This window comes from Pholcus phalangioides, unplaced genomic scaffold, assembly GCF_987345545.1.
Source record: "Pholcus phalangioides strain wild (caught in Gottingen) unplaced genomic scaffold, Ppha-v1.0 ptg000002l_1, whole genome shotgun sequence".
Classification (NCBI taxonomy): domain Eukaryota; kingdom Metazoa; phylum Arthropoda; class Arachnida; order Araneae; family Pholcidae; genus Pholcus; species Pholcus phalangioides.
The window spans coordinates 11,621,081-11,643,683 of NW_028301595.1; the positions used below are offsets into that span (position 1 = coordinate 11,621,081).

A 22,603-nucleotide genomic window follows, 5' to 3' on the forward strand; every position below is an offset into this window, starting at 1 on the left:
TAAATACTGTATTTTAAGATAAATGCGACGTTTATAAGCCTATTCTTTCCTGATACTTCTTCAAAAAAATTTATAAATGAAAGCTATTCGTTAAGTATATTTATACGTTAGTTTAGAATATCTCTTCTTAAGTCCACGTGTAACTTTGAGTTAAAACGAAAAGCGCCAAACGGATCATCGTCAGGTTTTACCATGGAATTTTATCAGTTTCTGACTATAATTAGATATGAGGTAATTTCATTATTTTCAGAAATGCAGCGTTTTTTAGTTTTTCAGAAACTACTTTATCAACGGTACATTCATTTTAGCATGTGAAATATAATAAAAGTCTTATAAATTTATTTTTTATGTATGTTTAATAAATTATATGAGTTTTGATGTGTGCACACAATAAAAACTTGTCATCAAACTGGGGAAAAAAAATTAGGGACCAGTCAAATTTCTTCGGAGCCAAGCATTTCTGACCATTTTTTTCATCCGAGAGAATGATCAGAAATAATGTTTCCGAATTCTCCGGGATATAGTGACCCCCACCCCCACATTTCATGTTGCGCAAGCAGATATGAATTCTGTAAATTTCATGGTATTTTCAGATTCAAATTCAGTAACCGCGTACGAAAAATTTTAGGCGAAAGTACCAATTTGTTCAGTCGCCATGTCGGTCTGACACCTGGTATTTACTGTAATTAGCAATTGCAGTTATTGAGTCAGGTGTTAAAATCTGTGGCTTTGTCGATTTTAATACCCTTCGTATAAAAGATCTATACTGGGCAGTTTTCACACCTAAAAAGTGTTCCGAAAATGGTTTTTTGGATGGAAGTCTACGAGCATCAGTTTAAGACTGTTCTCGATCATTCTCCATGATTATCTAAATTATCACTACAACGAACGCTATGCGAGATAATCGAATCATATATTTCCATGATGGTATTCAAATGAGAAAAATATATAAAACAATTCATGCAATATTTCTTGAAATAGTGATTTCTACACTTGGATATAGCTGTCCTCTAAGACTGTTTAATTTCATGTAAGTGATGTAGATAATTTTGTAAGAATTCATTGATACTGTAATATTGAGCATATATAATACTGGAAATATAGAAACATGCAAAACTGAAACATTTAAAAAAAAGATGGCAACTGAAAAAAAACTGAACATTAAATGCATTCATATCATAAATAGAAAAATTTAAAAAGCATGCAGAAATGATAATTAGAATATATATTTCGTAAAAATCATAAATAATTCTTCATAATTTCTTATGATTTTTTTTTTTAATTTTTTTGGTCATATGAGGTTTTTTTTTTGTTTTAACTTTAATCGTACCTATCTATTGGCCCGTATAAGCTGGTGGCTGCTGCGGCGGCCAACTCATGATGCGGTGGTAGGTCTCTTCCGGCGCTAAAACACCGTCTAGAAGAAACAAAGAGAGGAAAAAAAACCAAAAAAAAGCAGCAGATGAGTTTAGCGGCAGGCAAAGAAAAAACAAAAAGGAAAAAATTTTTTAGAAAATGAAAATCAGAAAAAATAAAGAGAAAAATAAAGAAGCTGAGAGAATCCCATTGGTTGACAGAATGCAGCGTCCGGCAACTCGGTAAATACGGAACCACACATTGCCGGACGCTGTATATCCGTAAACCGATGCAAAACTAGGCTTCTTTAAACTTAAAAAAAAAAATAGAGATAGCTTTTTTGCTTCATATACATATTTTGTACTTTCCTTTCAATTTCCATGAAAGCGAAGCACAGAAATTATGAAGTACACGTGCAAAGAAATTTTTTTTAAAATAGAATAAGGTGAAAATTCAAGTCCGTTTCAGCTGAAATAACTCATGAACAGTTGGCTATGGAAACATATACTTTACAATATTCAAATAACTTGTTCCTTTGCCCATTTATCTTACAAGGACCGTATATGTATTTAATTTTAACTAAAAAACTAATTTTTTTTTTTTAGTTTAATTTTTTATACAGTACCCCTCTCTCCATCTAAGTTACAATTAAAAAGTTCTAGTTCTGCCTTTACTGAGCCCAACCAAAACATGACTTGTTTCTAAGATCGATATTAGCTGAGAAGTTGAAAGTTGAAGGAGAATTTCGGAATTTATAAAAGTTCAAACCCTCTCATCGGGAATGACGAGATATCTCGCCTTCTTGGAAGCCTCTTATATTAACATGAACAAGCCCAGATGTTTTTGTAAATATGATTTCTTAATGGAACGCTTTTCCCTTTATTGCCTTAATTTGAAAGTAGATAATAGGAAGATAGCCTATACTTCGTTTTACGGAGAGCTGAAGGGATTGGCGATTTCTACTATGCCGCGGAAAAGGTTAAAAATTTCAAATTTTAAGAATCGAGTTCCCGCCTTTTTTTCAAGTATGTCTTTTAATACAATGTTTCTTAACCTGGCATCACATGGCTTCCTTGTGGTCTAGGAATATTCTAAGTGGGGTCACGGATGAAAGCCAAATGAAAGGAGAGACATGAGAAGTGATTGAAGGACCCATGAGAGACTTTAAAAGAAAATTTAAATGTAATTGGGAAGAAATGGCGCTTTTAAGTGAAATATGGGAAGAAATTGTGTGACTACTTTCAGAATCCAGCATAACTGGTCATCTTAATGTCTAGGCCCATCTAAGCTTGGCTCGGGAAGAGGTCTTAGACGAGATTTTCGAGAAAAGAAGCTGTTACTTGCATCCAAGTATATAGAGCTTCCCTTTTGAGTATACCTTTACCCGGGAGCAGACGATTTTGAGATGGCCCTGCATAAAACCAGGAAAATTGTGAACCCTGCAGCGCCTTATTCATAATTTTTTTTATTGCAATGTTAATTTCTTGAAAAAAAGTAAAAACTGCTTCAGTAAGTAGAAAGTTCCCGTTCCTGGATGAGAATGGGGCCCTTGGGTAAGCCAAGAATGGAGGGAGGTCACGGCGGGGAAAAAATGTTTTTAAGGGGTCATCTGTGGAAGAAGGTTGAGAAACATAGCCTTAATATGCTGATTTTCCCCCTCTCAGCGATTTTTGAACTCAAATATCTGAGCTAATATTGCAGTTAGAAACATAGAACTTTTTTTGCTAGGCTTAGGAGAGACAGAGCAACAACTTCCAAATTAGAAGACAGAGGACGACGGACTGTATAAAATATTTAACTTTGTAGCTCAATTCATTATACGGGCCCTAGTAAGATAAATGACATCTAATATGAGCACGTTATTTGAATACTTTTTCCAATTGTAATTATGTTTCTTTAACCAACGGTTCATGAATTATTCGAGCTGAAACGTACTTAAATTTGCACCTTGTACAGTTACAAGATGATACTGATATAGACAGAAGCTATAGAGAAAAAATAATAAGAAGAAAAATAATAATAAATAACATGCTCGAGAGAAATGGAAATTCTTATAACTCATGCTAAATCTGAAAATACCGTTTGAGAGAAATCTTAAGTTTGCGTGATTTTCAATTATTCGATGTATGATTTGAGCATTACGTGATGATAATCATCATCGTCATTATCGAATACTTCCCAACAATTCGTCGAATGAGTTGAGTAAGTAATAAGACCTCATCTGTCTTGACATTTCCGCCGGAAAAAGAAATTCCAGGCCTCGTACATTCCGGGAATCATTTCCGCTTACGAGATGATGAAATGAGAGGTCTTGTCCTTTTCGGAAATTGGCATCGAATACTTATCAGTAAATCTATCGGAATGAGTGTGAAATTCTCCTAGAATAATATTTCTGATTCCCACTAATCAACAGGCGGAAGTAATTAAAAATATGGAATCACCATAAAAAGACGAAAAAAAAAAATTATTATCACGAATTCGGAAATTTATTTTGCAATAGAATTTTAATAGTTTCTGGTCATATTGTAAGATAATCATTCCAACAAAGGCATCCAGCTCATAAATTGTTACAAAAATATATATTTTTTCAGACAGATTGATTAAAAGTTTGATAAAAATTCATAAATGATTATTCATAATTAGAAACTAATCATAATTGCCATTTATATATTCAAATTTAAAACACAATCGTAGATATATAAATCAAAGTAAATAATGATACTCGTGCATAAAAATTGAAAATTTATATTTTTAATAATAGAGTTGAATACAATCAATATCCAAGTGCATAACATGGATTTCACTAAAACAGTATTTCTCAACATGTGGACCAGAAGTGGTCTACAGGCAGACTTGATAATTCGATTTTAACTTAATTCGATAATTGGAATTAATATTAGTAATATACATATAGGAGCAAATAAGAATTGTACTTTCATACTTAGTTTCACCATACCGCATCAAGCAAAACGCGGGAAATTACGATCCTAAATACGGCATATCAATAATTGTAGCCAAAAAATGCAATTTACGACAAATTTGGTAATTACTGCTAAAATGGGTGAAGGGTGGGAGAAAATAAAAGGCTGGTAAAAATCGCAGAAAAAAATATATTTGACGAAACAAAAAAAAAAACATTCAAATGACTAGATGACCATATTTCATTCAGGAAAAACAAGAGGAACTTGATCCCCTGGAAATATGGTAGAATATGGGATGCCGCCTGTGTCATCGATAACGTTGCCATGAGTCGGTAAAATCCTCAATTTTAGCGATTCAAATCACTAAAAAATTTACAAAAACAATCGTTAAACCTGACAAATATTTAAGATGAACACTTGTACGTACTTACAGTTATAATTACCATATTAAGTTACGAAAACGTTGTTTATTCACGATTTTAGTAAGCATTACAAATTCAAATATGCATCACTGAAAAACGGGGCAAATGTATAAAAAATTCGGAACAATACAGGAATGTCCCGTAATACGAGACAAAGGTGGGCCGTCGAGTTGTTTCAGACATTGTTTCAGACTGATCCTTGGGTTAAGAAAGGTTGAGAAACGTTACACTAAAACAAACAAACATATTCCTCAATTTATGTAAATAATATAGTAAAAATTATGAAATTTTAAAAAATAATTGATTCATTAATAAATATTTTTATGAATATATTAATGAATATTATCTATAATATAACTAGTTATCTCCCAAGATAATCGCTGCAACAATGGGGCATCCAGCTCATATTATTGCAAAATAATTCGTCTGGACAGATTGATTTCAGTTTTCATCAAACTAAAATTTTATAAATGATTATTCATACATATAAAATTTAAAACAAATTTTAACCATGATTGTATATTCAAATTTAAAACTCATTTTGTATGTTTATGAATCAACTAAATAACACATTAAAACAGAAAACTCATATAATAAATAATTGGTTTAATTATTTATACAAATATATACAAATAGTATATTACAAATAATCAAGTACATAATGATTAGAATGAATGCCACAAAAATTGCCTAACATATTCCTCAATTAACGCAAATAATGTAGTAAAAATAATAAAATTTAAAAAAGTAATTCGATCATTAATAAATATTTTATGAATATATTTATGAATCATTATCTCTTGCAAGATGATCATTCCTTTGTCTAAAAATCCTTTGCCATAAAATTTAAAACAAATTTTCATTTTCATTTATATATTTAAATTTGAAGTTCATTTGTAGATTTATGAATCGAATTAAATAATAGTACATTAAAATTGCAAGTTCATATAATATGAATGGATTATTTAATTTAACAAATAATCAAATGCGTAATGATTAGAATATCTCACAAAAATGGCCTAACACATTCGTTAATTCATGTAAATAATGTAATGAAATGAAGTTCAAAACGTTAATCATTAATACATATTTTTACGAATATATCATATTATAACGTAATAACTGACACAATAATCCAATTAATGACAATAATTTGATTTTTAATACAATTATTGTATTAAAAATCAATTTTCTATTGCTAAAACCTAAAAACTGAAGAGAAACCAACTTTCGTTTTAAATGAAATTGTCAGAAACTTTCTCAAACTTTCTAGAAAATTTTCCCTTAAGAAAAAAACGATGTCAGTTTATTTAATAAAAACAACTTTCAAATTTCATACATCACAATATATGTATATATATATATAATCCACAAATTTCCCCTCATTTCTTGTATATGAAAAGAAAGCGATTCTTTTCCGTATCCACACACGTGCTATTTCAATTATAATCAAACCAACGAAAATCACGTCTCGGTTCCCTTTTCCCCCCCTCCTTTATATATTTCTCCACACAAAAACAGAAATAAAACATATGAAATTCCTTTAAGAATTCCGGAATAATTTAGAGAGTTTTTAAGGGGAATAATATTTTACTTTTTATATTGTTTTATTTTTATTTTGCCTCCGCTATCTCATTTAATTTCCAACTTCATTTTCATTTCCTTCCTTTTCCTCTTTTATTTCAATTTTTTTTTTCTCTCTCTCGAATTTCTGCTTTTATTTCATTTCATTTCATTGGAAATGGTTCCTCTTTTTTTTTACATATTTTATTACATTTTTTTTTTTCCATTCTTTCTCCCACTTTTCTTAATGCTTTGTTCTTTCTCACTTCATGTTGTCTTATTCATTTTCGAAACGCTATTTTTTCCTTAAATATATATATGATTTTATTTTTGTATTATTATTTTTTCCCACACTCGCCTCTTTTTACTTGTCTCTTTGGTTTTTCTTCTGTTTTCCTTAATTCTTCCATCTATCTCGATAATTTTTCCTCTCCCCCCATCCCAATACACACCCTATCTCAAATGAATTTTTGTATTATTTTTTTTTAGGAAAAAATAGGGGGAAATTGTGTTAGTTGGGGTGTATGAAAAGACCCCCTTCTCTCCTATTTTATTTTATTTCTTACACCATCGCACACCCCGAATATAAAAGTGAAAGAGTATTACGAGAGAGACGATGTATGTAGAGTCGGGAGGTAAAAGGGATACAAGGCGAAGGAATGTTAATCATTATTAATTGCGTTCCTTGGTATTCAAAGCACATATCCTGTATTTGCTCAGGCTTACTTTCTTCTGACAGTTCTATAAAATAATGAAATTTTCTACTTACACGATTTTTATTTTATTTATTTATTTTTTTTGGATTTTTTTTTCCCCTTCGTTGCTTAACGCTTGGCCGGTCGGAAATAGAATATAAAAATTTTCGCCTCATTCGTCATTCGGAATGGGATCTCTAAGTTTTTTTCATACAGATTTTTTTTTTTTGTTTTAATTTTTTAAACGCGGGAAAAAAAATTTATTATAATATTTCTTTCGGTTCGGTACTTAAAAGAAAGGGTGTTCCAATGAATTACATTTTTTTTCTTCTTATTATTATCATTCATATCAGCTATAAGTCCCATTTTCAACTCCATATACCGTGAGTATTTTCGACTTTTCCTCATCAGAGAAAGCGAGGAAAGCTCGTTAAGGACTTGTTTTTTTTTTTCTGTGCAATTGTAAATCACTGACAAAAGAAATCCGTGTTTGTGTTTGTTTTGATTTTTTATATATATATATATATATATAAAGAAACAAAGAAAGGAGTGTAAGAAGAATTGCTTGTGCTTCTTTACAAGTCCAGTTCAAATAGTACACTGACTAAATGGTTAGGAAAACAAATCGTAATTCAGTTGTAATGCCCCAACGAGTCCCCATTCAATGTGTTTGTAAGATTTATTATTATTTTTTCCCCCTTGTCTTTTTTAGCAATGATATGTAATTTATATAGCTCTTCTTTTTTTTTTAATGTTATTTCTTTTCTTTCGTGTTTTCTCAACAGCTGCTTTATGGAGTCTTTTTCGATTCGGGCGCCCCGAGTACTTGAGTTTCGAGTAGTTCCCGGATGTTCAATGAAGTATCACCCGAGTATTTATTGTTTTTATAATTTCCAAGTTTTTTTGTTATTGCTTTTCTTTTGTTGTTGGATGTCATTGGGAATTAACTTCTGATCCCTTTTTGAATAATTTTTGTACCATGGCAGTTACTACAGTAGAATATTTTCTGAATGGTTTGTGTGTGTATGCGTCGAGTAATTTCGAATGCATGGGAGGAAATGTTCTACAGGACTAAATAAAAATTGTGACAATGACGACAATTGATGCCATAGTGAGTTCTAGGGGCTCCCAGATTCAACTTCGGGGGGGCTCCATGCAACATGTTTGTCATGTTTGTTTCCTTATGTAAGTGAATGAGTAAATGTGGTAATTTGCCTATGCCTAATAGATAAGTGCTAGATCAGTGGCCCTGGGGCCACATGTGTCTTTCTCCGCGGTCCTGGAATAATCTAAGGGACCACGGGTGAAAATGGGATGAATGGAGAGAGCCACGACAAGTGCTGAAATGGGGCCACAGATGTGAAGAATTGAAGTTTTCAAGAAAACGTGTTAAAATAATGTGACTATTTTCAGAACCCAGCAGAGTTGTCAAAGTTAAAAAAGGGCCATCTTAACGTATGTCGGCATGGTTTGGGAGTCCTCGTGTCCATAGAGAGCCTAAATGATGAGATCTAGTACTATGATTTCCGAGTGTTAATATGTAAGCTGTTAGGGTGGCGTTCAGCTAAGTATAGGACACCGGAACATCACTTTTCTTGAGGACCCATGATGGTAAGACGGCCATGCATAGAACCCCCATAAGAAAAAAATGCACTGAACTCTAGCCCAGGGTAGGTGTTGGCCATTTATAATGTAGGTTAGTTTTATTTTCCCATATTTTACACAGAACTATATTTCTCATATAATTAGTCTCTTGGGAAGGATGATAATCTTTCTTTTCGGATCCGTGCCTGGCCCTGGGGTTACAGAGATTTTATTATAATAAAATGTTTGTTCATTATAAATTTAGTTTTGAACAAATTCAGTCCGATAAATAGATAGGATCTAGGTCCTGCGTGAGGCTAGAAGGACATTAGTAAGATGAGGGATCCTCGAGAATAAAATACAGTCCAAAAGGCTAAAAATGGGTAAAAAATGGGCTAAAAAAGGTTGAGAGCCCCTGTGCTAGATCAGCAATTCTCAACCTACGGTAGTCGCGGGTAAAAATCAAAACTCGTGTGGCCACGGGCGCCACAGAGAGCTGTAAAAAATATCAGTTGTGAAGAAATGAAATATGGTCGGAAAAGGTGTGACTATTTTCAGAAAATCAGCAGAGCTGTTCATGGGAACCATGGCCATCTTAATGCATGGTCATTGGACCATGCGTAAAGATGGCCGGTTGATGTTAAATCATAGGTTGAACACCTATGAATTCAAGTGTTAATCACTAACGATCCCATAAGTTTCTAAATCGATTTTGACGATAAAAATTGAAAAAAGTATGGGACTTTTAGGGACTCTACGCCTTTCGAATCGAAAAGTTCCCGGTTCACCCGCAGTGACCTATCCTGCAACCACAATTCTCTCCAATTCAACAGGTTGCCCCCCAATATATCAACAAGGCTGCTTTTCCTATATTGGGAAATACTACAACCACTTTCGAAAACACTTATTTGATGGTCTAAATAGTCATTTCCTTCCAGGAACTTCTGAATATTTTTGTTCGAGTCTATCCCGCAGAACTCTTCAAATTCAAAATTCTGTACAACTTATGATAAAGATTTACAGAACACCCGTCGGTGACAACTACAACGATCTTCGGAACAAGCTAAATCAACAGAATCGAATTATACACCCATCGTGGAAACAAGACGAGACGGAATCCGTAATTCCTATCGAATGACTCAGACGGGAGCAACAGGATCGATTCCCGGAGACAAATCACGGGAAAACACACGGACTCCTACTTCTTGATCTTTTATTTTCTTATTTAAATTGTTGAATGTTGAAGGGTGTGGTGTTATCCAAATAGGGAGCCAAAAAAAAAAAAAAATTCGCCTTCTCCCCCACAACTAAGAAATTAGTTGAGAAGGGAAATGATGAGTGTGTGTCGTTGAATGCACTTAACGTGGTTCGAAATCGACAGGAAAAACGCTACCCATGTTTTATTGGGAAACATATTAAGCGATTTTCCAGGTTTTTATTTTTATTTTTCCTTCCTATTGCAGATTATTGCCCCCTATCGTATTGTTTTTATTTTACATCGTGCTTTTTATTGTATTTTTTGCAACCTTCCGCTTACATTGAAATCAATGCCGCAAAATTATCGGAATCAATTTTTGCTTGAGGAACATCAGAGTGTCTGTTCGACTGTATGTCTGCAAATGGAAAATACATTATTGAAAAAAAAAACTCCTGTATTTCGATATCTTAGTAAATGCGCTGCTTATTTTCAAACCTCTTGTTGTATTCAATGTTTATTTTTTTTTTTTGGTTATTTTGTTGTAAATTTTCATTGGAAAATTTTCTTGCTTTTCGGAAATTATCATCGAAGATATCCTTGAGATTTCGGTCAATTTCAAATAAGTTTTTGAGGCTGTTGAAGTATTTTGAAACAGGTATTTTTTTTTAAATTTTGTATATGATTATAATCAAAATATTTTAATCTAAATTGACAGTCAATTGCAATTTTATATGCATATAATGATATTTTTAATAAGTTCTATCGTGAATTCATGAATTTATATTAAACATGACAGTTATTGCAAATTATGGGTTCAGGTGTTATGGGAAATGAATGTCTCAAATTCTATTTTTTAAGATAGGCAGAATTTCGTTGTTATCCAATTAAATAAATGCTTGCTATTTTTTCCTAGTCCAGTGATATTGTATATCAACTCACCGACATTGACGAGATATCGCGTCTTCCGAAAAACTGTTTACCTGAGTAATGAAAAACCCAGATATTTTGTAAAGCTGATTTCTCAATGGAATACAATTTCCCATCTCCCTTATTACTTTGAACCTGCTAAATCGAGAGAAAGCCTCCTCCATAAAAAAAGAGTATGACATTTTAAAGGGGATTTAGTGATTTCTACTATGCTGCAAAAGGGTAAAACAAATCCATAGCATGATCCCGATTATTCGCGTTATCCGAGATACTTTTCATAAATTCATTTTAAATTCATTTTAAAAATTAGGTGCAGACACCACTGCAGACCACTGCTAAACACCTCTGAACATTGCGGCAAACTCGTTTAGAGATTGCCACAGTGTTTAAAATCGTTCCACGGGTTGGAAGGCTGAACGAGTGTTTCTTGTGAAAAGGGTGATATCACCCTTTGGGAAAGACACTGGAACATATCGGAGGAGGAGAGCGATAGTAGCTACAGATACAACACGAGAGCTTGCAATTGGCTTTTAGCAAGGGCATGATAAGAATTTATTTTTACTTAGAAGGAGGTCAATTATAAAAAAAACTTTTTAACAATCTCTTGATTAGACAAATATCTTAAGTCTATTGCTCGAGAGCACGATGGTGCTCCCCTGATGTATTTGAGAGTGCTCGATGACAGTAGACATTGAAATACTATTTTTTCGTTGCACCGTGTGTGATCCCCGAAATTTTGTAAAATCAACTGTTTACTCATATTTCTTTTCGAACATTTTTGCTTCATTTGATCGCTTTATTGAGCTATCCAGTAATTAACCCCTTTTCGCGAAATAGTAGAAAGTAAAATTATGAAAAAATCAATAAACCCTCTCGTAAAATGTCATATCTATTTTAAAGAGGCAGGCTTTCTCTCTTGTGGTTTTCATAAACTGCAAATTAAGCGGGTATAGGCAAAAGTGTTCTAATGAGAGAAATTACCTTTACATAACATCTAGTCCCGTCAATACTAAAATAAGGGGCATTTAAAAAGACGAGATATCTCGTCAATGCCGCTGAGGGGGTTAAAAATAGCTTTAGTGCAAACGCAATTTTCATCACTCTCATGGCTTTATTTTTTTCAATACCAAAATTACGTAAAGACCGGCTTATCTGGGATATGTCTGGTCCACATTAGCTCAGACACTCGGGGTCCTACTGTACTCCGAATCCCTAGATAATGCTGTTCATTTACGCAACTCTTGTCAATCACAACGGATGGAATTTCTGTAAAACTTGTAAAAAAAAAACGGTCGTTAGAGAGAGAGAAAGAGCCATTGAAAATAAAAGCTACACAGGTTATACGGCGGAAATTCCGACACTTCCTTATATTTGCGGCATCCTTGAGAATGACAAATGAAATATCAAATATACACGCATTCCAGCCTAATCTCAAGGCGCTTCGATGGCAATCTAAACCACGGAGGAGTCAAATGCCGTCACAAACTATTGCAAGAAATCACAGCTCTATATTTTTAAGTTCAATAAAATTCCATGCAATAAATATCTCGCAGTCTTTCAATGTTTCTTGTCATCGAGCAGTCAAAATGCTTCAGGGGAGAGCAAGAGTCTTCACAGTAACACTGTGGTCCACCGGGAAAGTGATAATCTGGGGGTTTCCACCTAGCTGGACATACATGACTACCGTTTCGAGTACTTACTCTTGGAAATCGTAGTACCAAATCTCTTTATCACGAAGACACCGGGCCGTAACCGGGTAAGTCTTAAGGGGGCAAAGACTGTCACCTGTAAACATTAGCATGTCACTAAGTGCCATGTTATGGTGCTCGTGAGCAAGAGTTTTAAGATGTTCGAATCAAGAATCATACAACACATTTGTCTCGTCATGCCCCTTCTCTGGCAAAAAAAAAAAAAAAAAAATCTATCGCCCCTCCTTAAGGTAAGCCAATCCATGAGACGCCACGTTTTAGCTGTAGTTTCTATCACCTCCTACGAAGGGCGATATCACTCACTATTTTGGCTAACACTGGCGAAGACATTCTATGGACCAGTCAGCAGAATCGCAACTAGGGGGGGGGGGGAGCAGGTGGGATGTGATGCTGCGGGTGCCGGCCCAGAGGGAGACGCAAATGTCACCCTTTAACGTTTCCTTCAACATTGCAAAGGTGGCGTCAAAATTCGTGCTCGCCCCGGCTTACCGAGCATCTAGTTGCGGCCTTTCCAGTCAATCGCGACGCAAGGCGTTTCGCATTTTACTGCAACCAATTTTTCGAAATCACTTTGTGAAAATACCTGGAATCAGGGCCTGTTCCTCGTAAGTTCTGGTAATGGACAAACGTGAAATTTTGGACCTTTTATGTACATCATGCTTTGAGGCAGAGGCGTATGAAGGGGTAGAAGGTCGTGGAGGGTTCGCCCCTACCTTTCCCAATACGATTGAAAATGAAAAATATTTGGCAATATTTTTGTAAAAAATTCAAATACCGAAGGATGTCAATTTCGGAATCCGAATGGACCCGAAAATTCGTGGGCCCTGAACACGTGACCCGTTTGCCCATTCGAAAAACAGACCTTGCCTCGGATAATCAGGGTATTACTGTACTCGATTGACATAAAGTCCCTAGCAGCAAAACCATTCGAAATCTAATTCTTTTGTTTCAGGGGAGAGAGAGAGAGAGAGACGGTATATATGAGTTATACAGATTGAGAGGGAGGACAAAGAATGATTTGGATTGGTTTTTACCCGAGGATGACTCAGAAAGAATTCCTGGTATCACAACAGGATTGAATCAGGATCATAAAAAAAAGGCATAAGAGGGAAAGGAAAGGTATCCAAGCACAGCCGTACCCTTCCCACGCAGTTATATGTTCACCGCTTTTAATACCGCATTGTTCTCCGACTCTCTCTTTTTCTTTCTCTTGATCTCACTCTCCCTCCAATTTCAGCTTGTCCAACACCTCATATACGTTTGTACTGTTTAATACACGAGTGACAACGCGAGGGTACTGCGATGTGCAGTGCGTACTAACCGAGACAATCTCTCTCTCTGTCTCTGTTACCCATTCACCCTTCTTTTGACAGCCTCTCTCCCTGGTACTTTCTCATGTCGGAGGTATAGGGAACCCATGGTACAGTACTTGGTACTTCAAATTTCTCGTTTTTTTTCTCCTCGCTCTTCCTCCCTATTCTGATCTTGAATCTCCCTTTAGCATTTCATATATTCTGGAAAATCTCCCCTCCGATTCTGACTATATACACACGCGCGCGTGTGCATATATGTATACATATACCGTGTATATGTACTTTCACTACCCCATTTCAAGGGAGTTGGATTGTGCTTTTTTTGGATTTTTTTTTTCCAACTTCAAAATATATTTTTTTTGCCAATTTTTAAAGTTTAAAACATGTATGTTTTTCTTTAAATATTTAAATAGATTTTGAATTTTTTAAAGAGAGATTTTTGTGATGGCTGAATAAATGAGAAAAGTTGTGTTTTATTTCGAATATTTCTAGAAAATAAATTATTTATACGTGTGTATTTCGATATTTCAAAATACATTTCCTACCAAATTTATGTTTCATTACAATAATTTTAGGTATGGATTTTAACGACTGGTATTATTATAATTATCTCTGGGTTCATTTATAATATCTGAAAATATTGGAATATTATAATTTTACTTTTGAAATTTATTGGAAGAAAATTATTATATTTTAATAATTTCTTTTTAATTTGGTAAATAAGTTCTTATACAAATAATTTAAATTCTGTTATAAATTTGTCTCGAGTTTTAATCTTTTAAAGAATTTTTTAAATTTTTTTTAGAATTCCTTCAAGAAGAGTTTCAAAAATTCCTCTAAAAATTTAATAAATTTTGTGAGATCTATTCATTTTTTAAATTTTTTTCTCGAGAATTCATTGAAAGAAACCTTAATTAATTTTTTTTCAAGTTAATAAAACAATATAAAATGGAATTTTTTCTTATTATCTCTTTCATTGTTTTTTCTTACTATCTCTCTTATTAGCTTCTTCTTAACTTTTTATAAATTTACACGCAGTTAAAAAAATATTGTTTTTTTTTCACTCTTTTCTAATTTTACACCAATAAATAATTTACAGTGGATTCCGTTCATAACGATCCCGCTAAGAACGTTTTCCCTCTTAGGCTAATACGATTTATTTCCGTGATTGAGGTTTCCCGTTTAAAACGTTTTCCCGCTTACAACGTTTCATCGCGACAGTTTTTTAAATAATGTTATAAGCGGGATCCACTAAATATGCAATATGTAATATATAATATCTAATATGTGATATAGGTACTTTTAAACATGGTTACAAAATCGGAAAATACTTCACTTAAAATTAAATAGCCAATACGAAGAAATCAGAACTGAAAAAAAAATTTAAAGGTACTAGGTTTTTTGTCTAAAATTTTCAATTGGACATTCGGATTAAATTAAAATTTTTATATTTAGTTCGGACTTTTAAAATTTAAAAAAAATTTCTCCCTTCATTAAATTAGGCTAGACATGCTAGGCTTTATATACGGAGTGTTGCACAAAAAGTGTCCAAAAGAAATAAAAGTTATTGGTTTCATTTTAAAATTCAAGTTGAATATGGAAAATTATCAGCAAAAAGAGGGAATTTTTTTCTGTGATGGTTGAAACTTTCTAAAGTGAGAGAAAGAGAGAGATTATATATATATATATATATATATATATATATATATATATATATATATATATATATGTATTTTTTATTTTTGGGGAAACAAAGAATTTGAATATTTATGCTCAATCAAACTTCAGATAATTTAATATTAGTTTAATTAAATACTTCATCCTATTCAATTTTTTTCTTAAATATAGTTAAATAACGGAATACTTCTCATCCCTTTCTTAAAATATTAAAATTCGGAATGCACTGGAAAATAATTTGAAGTACAATGAGATGGATTGAAATTATCCATAGAAAATAATTGGTAACTGGTAAATTAATTTTCGTTCTTGGGGTTTTCATGGATATATTTTGAAATCCAAAAATATTGCTATTTCTTGTATGTTAACTGATGGACTTCTTACCTTCTGTGCATTCATTAATCATACCAACTTAATTAAATCAATAAAATTTTCAAAATATTCCAATGAATAAAATTTGCGCTTTTTTTTTCTAATTACACCATAAAAAAAAACGTATTCTGTAGGAAATGGATGGAAATTCTTAACTTCTGTCACTTTTTTTAACTCCTGAAATTTTACGAGACCGATATTTTATCACGTGAAACCGGCAAAACCTGTGAATTTCAATCACTGATCTGTCAGTAATTGTTTATTCAATTTTTACGGAGTAAATTTTTTCGGTACTTCATAATACGGATACGCAAAAACTTTTTCGACGTGTTTTTTTGGAAAAAAAATTATATTTCTACAAAAATACAAATTTTCCCTCTTTATCTTGATAACTTTCCACATTTCACTTGAATTTTAAAGTAAACGGAACAATGCACTTTTTTTTTAAAGACGTTCCGTGAAGCACACAACTGGATAAATACAATTTCAATATCTTCAAGATTTCTCTCCTCACATATTTCATGAGCTTCACGCCAACTGAACCGAATAATTCTCTGAATCAAAAATTTAAATTAAAAAAAAAATCCCCCCCCTTTTTCAGACTTTTCCAGGGGAAAGTAGAAAGAATAATAATAATATATAGGGAAATGAGTCATACAAAAATCGCGTGTTAATCTAGAACCAGGAAAAAACCCCTTCCTGAACAAACTACGTATAAATTCTTTTTTTTTTTGCAAAAAAAAAAAATGTGTTTTTTTTTTCCATCCCCTACGAAAAAGGTTCTCGGCTTTCAGACAGAATCGAAAAGACATTAATTTCTTTCATATTCTGTCAGGTTTATCTGACAGATGAAGACCTCGGAGGTGAAACATGGGTTGGAATTGGGGTGTTGTGTGTATATACTACGTATAGGAGACTTTCTCATTTTTTTTTTCATTTTTTACTCTCTCCCCCCTACATTTATTACTGCGACTAGGTACAGTTAAAAACCCCCCAACAAATAGAAAAGGAGATGGAAAATAAAACGAGAGGAAAAAGATTTTCCAATACTTGGGGATATATTCTTTTTTTTCTCTCTCTCTCTCTCCTCCTCATTTGGTAATGAGATAATTATGCATATGTATGAGATTTCAGCTCGGTGAGTCAAACCGCTGCTGCTGGAGGCAATAATGTGAAGTCTAAATTCTCTGCGGTTTGTTGAATGTATAGAAGAAAAAAAAAAAAAATTGGAAATTTTTTCTTGTATGTGTGTATGTACCTGTTGGTGCGTTAATTAAATAGTTAATATCATGTTGGAATATGATGGATTTTTTTTTTCTGATTTGAGGGTATTAATTCTGTTATGAATCTGCGGTGATTAGTGGTAGGTGTAATTGATGATTGCCGTCTAATTATTTGATGGTTCTTGAAACTAGAGGTGCCTCCTGTTGTTCGGGAGGTTTCTTAAGAAATATCGGTGATGTTACTAATATTTCAGTTGTCAAGATCGTGTATCAACTTTTTATATAACCAGCATGGACGAAATCACTGGATAAGATCCCCGTAAAATACTATTAAAAAAGATTCATTCAGTAGGCTTTCTTGAGATATGAAAATGTGTTCCATTACGAAATCAGCTTCATAATATGCCTGAGCTTGTAATTTTTTAAATAAAAGGCTTTTCAGAACGACGAGATATCTCGTCAACGTCGGTGAAAAGGTTAAATAAAATCGAATAAAATTCTTTGAAATATTCATAATCCCGATTCTCTCGAGAATTTGAAAGCCCTTTTGATTGGTATTTCTCTGTAGATAAGTCAAGATTATATTTTAGGATGAAGTTAGAGGAACACAGAAAACAATCCGCACTAACCGAATTGCTAGTTAACCGGCATAATAGGAATTTGATAAACAAAAATTAGCCCTTAAAAAGGGGTTGGACTGAAATGAAATATTTCAATACTGAGGAATTCCAACTTAACACTCCTAATAAACAGCTTCAGAATTAAAAGTAAGTAGTTTCACATACTATTCAATTCCCTCTCATCTTTACGCATAGGACCACCCGAGCACGGCCCGGGGGGGGGGGGGGGGGGACTCATGAAAATGGGATCAGGTTAATATTTTCGAGAGTAAAGCATGCAAACAAGTAGGAAGGTATTTCTAGCCTCGGTATATTCTGAGAAAAATACTGAGCTCAGGGGTCCATAATGCTCTTAAGACGGGCCTGCATTAGTTTCACGCGTACTTACGGGGTACTTTGCTTATATAGACTGTTAAACGCATAAAACTGTGGAAAAACTAACTAAATTGAAAGTATACGGAAATGTATCTTCCATCTGTGTTGCTCGCAAGCAATATCCAAGAGTGTGCGATGTACTTATCTTCAATTTCATGCTAGCAAAATATTTTTTGAACCCTTTTACTAAATACTTCATACAAATTGCATTTAATGGCATTTTGGTATCATGTTGATTTTGAGTTCAAAAATATATTCCATACTGGTGCTGCTCTGCTCTGATGATGAGTATAGATCTAGGGTTCTTAATCATTTGTGTTACATGGATCCCTTGCGTCAATAAGACGACTGGATCTCCTTCGCCAATAAGATGAAGGCCACGGACCCCTTTACAGAATAATATTGAGCATATAATAATGTAAAAACAGTGAATTGTTTTTTAACAATAAAACAGTCAATTCGTATTAAACGAGTTCGCCTTATCGAGGTTCGACTGTGAGTCGTTTTCAACGTTGTATTTAGACATTTTTCGAAGTGGAATCTCAATGATAATCATTGATCAGAACCGTGGGTTGAAAAATTTGATTATGATTGATAGCAGGGCCTGTTTCCCACATTGGAAAACGGGGCGCGGGCCCACAAATGATAACGGGCCACAAAATTGGCTTCTTTTTGTTTATATATTTCCAGGAACAGCTCACGGGTCCCTTTCCCTTGCAAACGCCTCTGCCTGAAAGAAGACTACATATAAAGAGCCCCCAAAAACTCATATTTGCTCAGAGCCGAACTTACGAGAAACAGTCCCTGACTGATGTTGCATCGTGGACACTGAAAGCGAACGATATCACGAGAGTTATTAAAGTTAATTAGAAAACTATAACATGTTATATAACTAACATACTCATATTTTAACACGAATTTATCAATTTAGATACTTATTGTCTTATAATTTTATACTATTGGAGGAATTTCTACATCTTTTATTCATTATGGAATCAATCATGTAAAAATGATTAGTCTCTTAGCAGTCAATAGTTAATTTTCAACAATAAAGTTTCCACGGATTTCAATTTCCAGAACAGCTTCCGTGGATCAGTTATCAATTACCGTAATAATTACTCCGAATTAGTATCTGAAATGACTTGGTTAGGGGAACTGTTCGTGAGTATAATGATTTCTCTCTCACTCTCACAATTCTTCTACGCGTGTAATAATAAAGAAAAAAGCATGATCTTGTGCAATTGCCGAGTCTATGCACGGAGATTGCTCTCCCTTCGTTCCCAAGGGTGTACTTTGATTTTTCCACCATTTTCCTCTCCCCTCGGTTGGCTCACGTGCTTCATAAAGATGAGAGGGGAAAAGGATTCATCCGATCGCCACGTTATTAAAATTGCATTGATTCTCAACACGAGGGAACCAAAGGCGGGAGCCAACTTCAAAGATCATTAAAAGATGATTCCACGGAGTCGGAATCTAACACCGAAAAATGGGGGAATCTGACTTACCACGTCGCGAAAGTAGTTTAATCAATCATATTTTAGGTCAGTGATGCCAAATGGGTCCTCCGCGGCCCCCTGGGTTTCCTTGCGATTGGTTACGGGGCAGTGCCGGATTTCCCTATAGGCTTGACAGGCTGCAGCCTGGGGGCCCCGAAGCCTGCAGAGGGCCTCAAAAATCTGAAACATTTATTTTTTTGGAGAAATCGCTCAAATATCAAATTTTAACACATTGAAGTAGAAAGTTCAGAATTTTGTTGCCTCACATTACAAATATTCAGAATTCATATTTTGTACTGTATTTCCAGATACTTTTTTGGTCCATAAATTACCATACATCATATATTCAACACAAAAACTTGTCGTTGACATAAGACAGCTGATGTTGGGCATGCAACGGGTCCCATTATTTTCGATAGCCTTAGGACCCATCAAGCCTAAATCGGGTCCTGGTTGGGGGTGCCGCGAGCTTGAGAAATTATCACGTCCAGAGTAGCATAATCAATGACATTTCAGAGCTGTGATTCCAAAATGGTCGGCCGTGGTATCATGAGTTTCATAGTGATCGGTTAGGGGGGTGGGGAGCCGTGAGATACTTTAAATTCTTAAGGGTGACGCGATCTTGAGAAGTTCGGCAATAACTGATGTTTGTACTGTATTTCGGGGGGAAAAAACGACAATGGGTACACCATTGCGGTGACAATACCGTTCATCGTTTTGTGGATTGATCGCAATTAGCATTGTGCCATTTCCATTGGCGTCGGAAGTGTTTCGAACCAGTGGGTGCTCGTCTTGAGTTTCTTGAAGGAAAAATGAAATTCTGAATCAATTATGGGGTGTGCTCATACCAACTTGACAAATTTTCGTGGGTGCTCCAACCAACCAACTTGACAAATTTTCGTGGGTGCTCCAACCAACCAACTTGACAAATTTTCGTGGGTGCTCCAACCAACCAACTTCACAAATTTTCGTGGGTGCTCCAACCAACCAACTTCACAAATTTTCGTGGGTGCTCCAACCAACCAACTTCACAAATTTTCGTGGGTACCCAAGCACCCACAGCACCCCCGACTCCGACGCCACTGGTCATTTCATCCCTATTATCATTGAGTCATTTTATCCTAAATTACCACTGGGTCTTTTTATGGTAAATTATTGTTGGTCATCGGGACCAAATTATTGATGAGGTTAAAAGTGTATTATTTGTTAGTCTTATTTAGCAATTATTATAATTTGAAAATTATCAAGAAAATAATAATAATCTTACCTCGCGGTTGTGCAGTCTTTGTAGAGGGCGTCGAAGTCCTTGCAGGACAGCAGCTTACACCTGTTAACACCGGGTTGAATCGCGCCGAGCCCACGCAGGATTCTCACTTGCTCCACGTTACATACGATCGGGGTGATGTCCAGCCGTTTCAACTTTGTGTATACAGTATGCAGCCCTCCGACCAGGTGCTTCAGAAATAACTCGAAAGCCTGCGGCAGGCAGAGCAGGTACTCGCCGCTGACCAGGAAAGCGGCGACTTTGGCACCCCTGTAGTCGATGAGCCGGCAGTCGTTGGTGGTCATGTCGGCGGCGATGCCGGGCGGCGACGAAGGGTGCATCGCCCGATGGTACGCAAGCGGCGGCGGATGCAACTGGTGTGAGGGATGACTGGTCAAAACACCCGGTGGACATGTCCTGCTCAGTTGACTAGTGGTCACGCCGTTGACGGCCGCCTGTAAGTGACTGTGGCTCTGACTCGTGTGGTACGAAGACTTACTGACCAGGGACAGAGCTGGTCCCGGCGGACTGACCGACGAACTCCTGCCGGCACTGGATCCCGGGGAACTCATATTCTGCATGTGGCCAGCGCTCAACTTGGGGCTTCCCATTCCCACGGGGCCCATAGACGGTCCGTTGATCGAATTGTTCTCATTCGTCAAAGTCATATTGTCCAAGTTCGGTGGCGTCTGGAGCGAACGCGGCGAAGTAATAGCAGCAGGAGAACTCGCCGATATACCAGGCCCGACTTCCATAACTACGTCTTTCACCAAAACAGCGATTGAATTTCACCAAAAAACTCAATGTACGTGAATCACGACTACATCAAAAAAAAGTAAAAAACAGGAGGAAGCAGCAGCAGCCCCACAACACAACGACATTCAATCACTTCATCGGTCAGCATTCCAAGAAAAAAAATTACAAAGTCCAATCATATCAGTACGTATATATTATTACTTCTCTGGTCCTCCTCCAACAATGCTCATGACATCCGACAAACACACCACCACAACAACAAGCGGAGAAGAAACGGAACGGCCCTTCCTCCCGTTTTCAACACTGGGAAATAACAGTGACTTCTTTGGTATTGTTTTTGATAGGTGTAAACATCACGTGGTTCTCTCTCTCTCTCTCTCAACAGAACAGCTTTGGATTATAGCGATACTAGCGGCAATGTGGGGTTTCGCGATGTTTGCGGTCGTGAAAAGGGGGATGGTTGCGCTGCCTGTGCCTTTCGCGATTGCGACTCTGTTGTGGGGGGACCCCAGCGCGCACCGGATGCCAAACATCAGGCGGTAGTTGGGTCTGGCTCCGCCTACTTCAAGTTCAGTTCTCGTCCAATCACGTTACAGGTAGGTGGAGTTTTAACGCTTGTAGGACGTGATCCAATACTGAAACTTATTTCTTTTGTATTTGTTTTCCTCTCTTACTTCCATTTTATTTTATTATTATTTTTTTGTGCCTCTTTTTCCCCAATATTTTCTCCTCGAACTAAAATTTTCGTTTTTTTCTTGAGAATTATTTTTTTTCTCTCTCTCTCTCTCTCTCTCTCTCTTATCTCGTCTCATTCTCTGTCTCGAAATATTTTCTTTAGTAATCTGAAGAGATCGTATCCAAAGAAACATCGAAAAAAAAAATATTCCTTGGAGAAAAATATATAGATGAATTTTGTGCAACAGATGGAGATCATTCTGGAATTGGGATGGGAGTTATGCAAAACACAAAATTTCAGTCTTAATTAGAAGGAAAATATCTTTCTAAAACAAACGAACAATGATGTTGCATCTTTATCACTGTATAGAAAAAGAAATAATTATAAACTCCTTTTTCTTATCATGAAAATTTCAACTTTCTATGGTCTGTTAGCCTGTATATTCGAATATATGAG

General features: G+C 35.2%; 1 protein-coding gene across 6 annotated transcripts in view; it reads right to left on the reverse strand.

Moving 5' to 3' along the window:
• Window positions 1-21,970, reverse strand: part of LOC149089415 (dachshund homolog 1-like) — a 205,868-nt gene extending 183,898 nt beyond the window's left edge. For 2 of the 6 annotated variants that reach the window (XM_089238342.1, XM_089238339.1), the window contains exons 1-2: window positions 20,719-21,970; window positions 1,331-1,417 (exon numbers count right to left, since the gene is read on the reverse strand). In XM_089238342.1, coding sequence (XP_089094468.1) covers window positions 1,331-1,417; window positions 20,719-21,470 — 839 coding nt within the window. In that variant the 5' untranslated portion in view covers window positions 21,471-21,970. The remainder of the gene's footprint in view (window positions 1-1,330; window positions 1,418-20,718) is intronic. The other 4 variants (XM_089238337.1, XM_089238335.1, XM_089238352.1 and 1 more) reach the window with 3 other exon arrangements.
• Between the last annotated feature and the right edge of the window lie 633 nt (window positions 21,971-22,603).